The sequence below is a fragment of the Cupressus sempervirens genome, chromosome 3 (assembly GCF_028749045.1).
Source record: "Cupressus sempervirens isolate cs-2001-9-10 chromosome 3, ASM2874904v1, whole genome shotgun sequence".
Taxonomy (NCBI): Eukaryota; Viridiplantae; Streptophyta; class Pinopsida; order Cupressales; family Cupressaceae; genus Cupressus; species Cupressus sempervirens.
Window position 1 is genome coordinate 857,842,013 of NC_143120.1, and position 7,032 is coordinate 857,849,044.

The 7,032-nt window shown below is 36.1% G+C and overlaps 1 protein-coding gene across 1 annotated transcript; it reads left to right on the forward strand.

The window, feature by feature from the left end:
- The first annotated feature begins 1,550 nt into the window (after positions 1-1,550).
- LOC149569485 (uncharacterized) lies at positions 1,551-5,845 on the forward strand. The gene is made up of 4 exons (XM_089817757.1): positions 1,551-1,973; positions 3,089-3,676; positions 3,781-4,254; positions 4,419-5,845. Exons 1-4 carry the CDS (start codon positions 1,581-1,583, stop codon positions 5,412-5,414), a joined length of 2,451 nt encoding a protein of 816 aa, XP_089673883.1. The 5' UTR covers positions 1,551-1,580; the 3' UTR covers positions 5,415-5,845.
- The last annotated feature ends 1,187 nt before the right edge of the window (positions 5,846-7,032 follow it).

The window sequence follows — 7,032 nt, forward strand, 5'->3', positions numbered from 1 at the left end:
GAGGTAGATAAGGTATAGGAAACAGCGGAGCTCGAGCAGGACAAAAAAGGTTGAGTCAATGGATGCTGAGGAAGTAAAGGCACACAAGGATGACTCCTAGGGATTGGATCCTCAGCGATTTGAGTCAGAAAAAGGATCTGTCTTTCTCAGACTAAGGAGTAACAGATAAAACCTTCAGCAATTCAGAAGTCTATCATTCGCATTATGTCATTTTTATATAATTTATGATCTTCTTGTTCATGTTTAAAGTCTTCCTTTACTGTGATGCATCTAATCAATATTCTCGTCTTCAAAAACTATTGTCATACTCATATTTTCAGATTTCTTGTCTTGAAAAACTATTGTGATACTTATATTTTTAACTTTTTTTATAAATATTAAATTATATTGAAAAAAATTGAACTACTGGAATACCCCATCCTTATTTTGACAATTTTTTATTTTTTTTCCTTCTTGTCTTGAAAAACTATTGTCATATTCATATTTTCAGATTTCTTGTCTTGAAAAACTATCGTGATACTTATATTTTTAACTTTTTTTTTATAAATATTAAATTATATTGAAAAAAATTGAACTACTGAAATACCCCAACCTTATTTTGACAATTTTTTAATTTTATTTTTAATTTTTAATTTAATTTAATTTAATTTTTCCATAATTAAGAGTAGGGCCATTTAGCAGGGAAGTTGTTCTTTTTGATAATTTTATTGTAATATTACCAAACGAGAGTGTATAGCGTTCACTTATTTCCCTAATGAATCCTGTGGCCTAGATGGATGGATGTCTAGTGTATTGATTTTGGATATCTTACAGATTTTTAATTGTTCATGCAGTTGCCTCCAAAATTGAAAGTTCTAAAACTGTGTGGAGATGCATTCTTCGTATACCACGATGCAAAGGAAGTGATTCCATGGAAAATAGATAGCCTGAGAGTGCTAAAACTGAAGAACTTTCAAAAATTAAGGGTACCTGACCCCAAGGTATTCAGACCTCTTGAAGGACTGAAAGAGTTGTGCATCAGTACATGCAGTGTGGTGGAACTCCCTGAAAGTTTGGCTCAGTTGTATGCTCTCCAAAATCTGGACCTACATGACTGCAAATACCTCAGAAAACTGCCCAAATCATTTGGTACCCTACTACATTTGGTGAAGCTGAATTTAAGTTATTGTTCGTCATTGAGACACCTTCCAGAATCATTTGGGCAGCTGCAATCTTTAGAAGAACTAATTCTGAGTCATTGCTCGGTATTAAAACATCTTCCTGAAAGTTTTGTGTGTTTGTATAAACTGAAGAAGGCCACTTTCTCCCATTGTCAAAACATGCAGAAGCTTCCTGACAAGTTTGAACTTCTGAGTTCTCTTGAAGAGGTTGACCTCTCATATTGCAAGAATCTGAAACTGCTTGCAGCAAATTTTGAGATGCTCTCCTTGTTGCAGCTTCTCAACTTAAGGGGCTGTAGCAAGCTACAGAAACTTCCAGAAAACTATCCTCAAACCTTGCTGAAGCCAAAATTGGTTGCCATTAAATTGTCAGAATGCTCAAGCTTGACAGAACTGCCGGATGAATTTTTCCTGGGTAACATGATTGAAGATCTATCATTAGCTTATTGCACCAATTTACCTCGGCTTCCCTCTCAAATTAATCAATTGAAGTGGCTAAAATATTTGAATTTGTCAGGTTGTTTAAAATTGCGCGAGCTTCCAAAGAGCTTTAGTCAGCTTACATGTCTTGAAGCATTAAATCTAAGAGCCTGCCATAAATTACGAAACTTGTGTCATCGATTCAATCGCCTTAAGGCGTTACGAGATCTAAACCTTTCCGAGTGCCCTCTTCTGGAGGGCAAGTGGATGAAGACATTGGAAAGAAATAGAAGCTTGAGAGTTTTGGACATTCAAAGAAGTCCACAGCTGGAACATCAATGGGGAAGATGGGGAATAAGGCTCTGCCGTTTTACCGTGCTAGCAGAAAATGAGGTATTATTGCAGTCATTACACATTTTATTAAGACAAAAATATGTCTATTTCTTATGAATAGCCCTTTTCCTGGGCATTGCTTATCTTTCAAGTGAGTTTGAAATTATTTAGAAAATAGCATTATCATTTAGGCAGCCAAATCAAAAAGTCTGTTCTGTGATGATTTTGACATAATATGATTGAGATAAATTAAATGTGAATGGATCATAAATCCTGTATGCTTAAGAAGTTTTAACCTGATCTGATTAAGAGAAGCAGGGTTTTTGAAAGGATCTTGACTCTTGTACAATGGAGAGATAAGTATTAAAGACTAGCAGATGACAATCAGGAGGAACACCGAACTAACCACAAAAAGCCAAATACAACTAAATTCACAAACTATCAACCCAAAATCAAGGTGACATAAGTATTAAAGGCTAGAAGACAGCAGATGACAATCAGAACACCAAACTAACCACAAAAAGCTAAATACAGCTAAAATTCACAAACTATCAACCCAAAATCAAGGTGGTTTGAAGTAAAAATGTTCCGAAGATTTTTGCTCAACAAAGTAAAGATCTGTCCTAGATCTCCATTTTTGTTGGGAGCAATTCTTAACAAGGCTATCAGATCCATCATCCAAACCCATATCTTTGAAAGAAGTATCTAATATCCTTCTTTCAAAAGGAGCTTCCCCATAAAATTCTTCCTTCCAGCAAGCTTTATCAATAGTAGTAGGTATCTTCAACAGTAATGTCATTTCTTCAACACAAACTGATTTTTCTTTATTACTTGGACAACTAGCAGAGCCATGGCCCACTTTGTAGCGCCGAACACAAGTTATTGGAGAGTCTTCAAGTACACTTTACTCTTCCCTCTCATCAAGTTTGAAAATAATACTGATAGGTATCCCCATTAAACAAGATTTCTGAGGGTTCCCAATCAAAACTGCTAATTTGATTTGTTTACCCTGCAGCCCACAGCTAATTTTATTTTTTAAATAATTGCATGCTTACATGAAAGATAAGCTGCGGATTTTCTAGTCAGTCTGAAAGTGTATACATAGGAGCTTTTGTCATAATTTCATTTCATTATTATTACTTTTAGTATATTTGCTAATTTGCATAGTGTTCCAGAGGATGCCGGACAACTCATTTGAGAGGATTTTGAACACTACAACAAGAAAACTTTTCAGAGGTAAAGCAATTTTGATTGACAAGAATGGGAGGCCATTTTCCTCAGAAAAAATCTCACCGGACACTACCCTGGCACTTATTTTTGATCATAACATTTCACGATGGGATCGAGAAATGCTGCAAAACAAAGTTGACGAGCTCCTAACGAATTTGAATGGCATGAAAGTCATTTATGTTGGGAAATCTTTCAATGAACTCCCAACAAAACTGGCAAATCAAGTTGTTGCCTATACACCTGATCATTCTGAAGCCCTTTATTTATTTGATAAACTTTTAGCAGAAACCGCCGGCAACGACTTTTGGGACTTCAGAACTTATATAATTAAGACGGTGGTTTTTCATAAAGATGCAGCAGGCTGTTTGTTCTTCCGAGGATGGGAGAGTATTTCAGGTATGTTGGTGGGCAAAAGTTTCAACATTCGAGAATACCACGAACTTGAAGAAATGCTTGCACGGGGCACCCTACGAAACAATAATAACAAATTGCTGGAGCTGCTGCTCAGGGAGGAGTTTATAAAGAATAATTTGGTACTTAATTTTCCTGCTCATTTTTTTTCTAAAATAGAATCATAAGGAGATAAAAAAAATGGGATTGTTTTCTAATGTTTTAGAATGACTACTTGTTGCCACAGGAGAAGATGGTCTTCCTGCTCATTTCAACACTGGAAATATCTGAAACCCAAATCTCATTCTTCAGTGAAATGTACGAAGAGATGCAGGATAGTTTCAAAAGCCAAGGCTTTGAAGTTGAATGGATCTGGGTTCCACTCACAAATGTTGATGAGGATATGTTGATACAAACTTATAACAATCTAAAACAAACGATGGGATGGAAAGAAACTTCAGAGCCATATTTGACGGATCTATCAACAATATCAATTTTTTTCAGGGAACGAATGGGGTTCTGTGATATGCCCATGCTTGTGTGCGTGGCCCCATCAGTTCTATTGTCTGCCACGGATGTGATGCTTAAGGTAGCGACATTGGGGCCAGAAGCATGGTTATTCCTCAATAATATCCAATCCTCCCTGGGAACCAACAATTCAGATAAGATGAGGGAAATGCAGAGTTTACCCCACATGCAGCTTCTCTTTAAAAATTTCAAGGTAAGTTTAATCAAGCTTTATTTTTCCAGCACCATGCTAAGTGTATATTGAGATGCTTTGAGGGTATTTTTGTAGGGAATAGCTTGTGTTCAAACTTCATACCGCAAATTTGTGGGATAAAAGTTTAGATTCAACTAGGTAATAATTGCATTTTGATTGTCCAGGAGGCCAGTGACCAAAAGTTGAGGAGATCTCAAATGATCTGGTTATATGGCGGAGATCCAGAGAAGATTTCAAATTTTAACAGCAAGTTAAACAATGTAATAAAACAAATGAGCAAAGGCTGCCAAATCACGATAGTCTATGTGGGCAGGAGGAGCTTTCTGCCTGATATTAACAATAAAGAAGAAGAAGAAGAAGAACCATTTCATGAACAGAAGTTGCAGAACACTAATGGCATTGCATGTTTCAGCCTGGACATTGGGAATGTGAAAAGATTCTGGCACTACATACATTATTTGGTATATCTGATAGCATTTAACAAGGAAGAGAAGAGTGAAAAACTAGAGAGTTTTCAGAGACTTAACGAGGAAAAGGAGAAGAGTGAAAGATTAGAGAGTCTTCAGAGACTACTGCTAGCTCTTCTGTCTCTTGATTGCCTATCCAGAAGAAATGGTACCGTTTGGATGATGGCAGTTGATGGAACTCAGAATGACATTTTTACAGGGAGAGGAAAAGACGTAGTAGACCAATTAAATAGTAATATCCAAGATTCTATAGATTCAAGGATAAAGGGAAAAGATGTGGTGGACCTGTTGGACAGTAATATCCAAGAATCTATAATTTCAAGGATAAGACTATCAAATGGGGCAGGGGAAGTGTATTCAAGTAAAGCTGCAGGGGAGCCATGGATACATTTAATCCAGAGTGGCGATAAGTTGGAAGATAAGAAGACATTTGATGAGGGGCCATCTCATAAAGCAGAGGAAAACAAGAAAACATTTGAAGATGCACCCTGGTTGAGGGCACATCCATCATCACACCTTGTAGAACAAATCTCACCCAACATGTATTGTTCCATGTGCTGTGTTGAAGACCCTGCCTATCATTGTGATGTGTGTGGATGTTTCAGTATATGCCAGAAATGCTATATATTGGAATTCATAGGAATGAGCAAAGGGGAAAAGGGAGAGCAAATCAATATTAAGGTAGCCCAGTAACACACAACCCTTGTCCAATATCACGTGTAAACTCCTCCCCTTCTACCATTACACCTGCTGACCAAATTATAACTGCGGTGATGAACTACAGATATTTTCCACTGCTTTCATAAACATGCGGAATCTTGAAACTTTTTAGCTGTTAAATGTAGTTTCAACTTTCATCTACTCTTTTCCAAACTGTGCCCTATAAATCATCACCTCTATTTCTGTCAGACGTTTTCATCATCTGGTACAAGTTTAAAGGTCAAAAGTGATGCTATTAGCGATCACGGCTTTCTACAATCCAGTTGAAGTGCAGGATTTGTTCCTCGGCCCTTCAAATGATGCTCAAGCTACATCTCCTTTCCTTGTGTCAGACTGAAATTGGTTTGACAACCGTAATAGTTTCTCATCTTGATAGTAACTCTCCTAGTTAATTGTTGAAAGCATGTGCTATGGATTGCATAAGAGTTGCTCTCTCGGGAAAACTGCATTTACTTTTTTATTGGAAATACATAAAAATAGTTTTCTTTTTATTAATCGCTATTGAGAGAAAAGAAGGTTTATTTAAAACAGAATAGATGTTTTTTCTTTTGGAAAAAGGCTTTGTGGTACCAATGTTTAGCCCACTTTAATCTTCTCTTATTATTTAAGTTGAGACTACTTTGATAGACTCTTAAAGAGCGTTAAAATGGGATGGAGTTTAATTGCTTGTTAGTGTATCAAAGGTTGAAGTATATGAGTGATTTCTAGAGTAGGAATGAAGTTGTGAGTTGTTAATTTTTCATAATCTAAGTGTAGATTAATTGTACAGTAAATTTATAGAAGGAAATTCATTTGATTTATATCAATTAATATTCTGGGTTAATTCACTGAAACTAAATAGTCGAAGCAAAATAACTAAAGTCAAATACTTACAGTTGATCTTCGGCCTTGTTTTTTTTTTGTTCTGAGTCAACCACCATTTTGGCTCCTTATTAATATAAAAAATAGAAGCCAAACACACATAAACAATAACACTAATATACCCAAAAAACCCTAGTTCAATGAAAAACCTACAAATGTTGGATATTTTATTCAATCTAACAAGAGACTTTCTCTCAAAGTCCAATAGAATCCAATTCAAGTTGCTTAAAAGAAACTCCACTCCACCTTTTGAGCTAAACAACAAAAAACTAACACTCCCTCTTAAGGAGGAAGGTGTTATCAACAACACTCAACTTGATCTTGAAGAATACAAACTTATTCTTCACCAAACCCTTTTGAGGATATTTGTTATCTTTTTTGTCAATAGGAAAGTATTAGAGTTTCATTGACGTAGTGCAAGGCAAGAGAATCCCCAAAGGAGATGTCCTAACCCCTATCAATTAATCACATAGTGGAATAATAACAATAACACAGATATTTAGATCCACAACAATGCTAGCTCTCACAATAGAATTATAAGATTTACATCCAACATGCCCAGTTGTAAGGCCTTCCAAGTTACAACCAAATACATCAACAATTATAATAATTGATATGCAAGACCTTGCAACATCCAACCTCTAGCTAGCCCAGATCCACAATCTGGTAGAAACCCTAAGAAGAATTTAAACTTGTGCTCACAAGCCACCAAGAAACCTTCTTGTTTTCC

Bases quoted from the DNA above. Each gene is read 5' to 3' on its own strand.
- LOC149569485 (XM_089817757.1), top strand. From the start codon at position 1,581: ATGATTGAAGATCTATCATTAGCTTATTGCACCAATTTACCTCGGCTT. The intron at 3,677-3,780 runs GTACTTAATTTT...TTGTTGCCACAG, and splicing joins AGTTTATAAAGAATAATTTG to GAGAAGATGGTCTTCCTGCT. The intron at 4,255-4,418 runs GTAAGTTTAATC...TTGATTGTCCAG, and splicing joins TTCTCTTTAAAAATTTCAAG to GAGGCCAGTGACCAAAAGTT.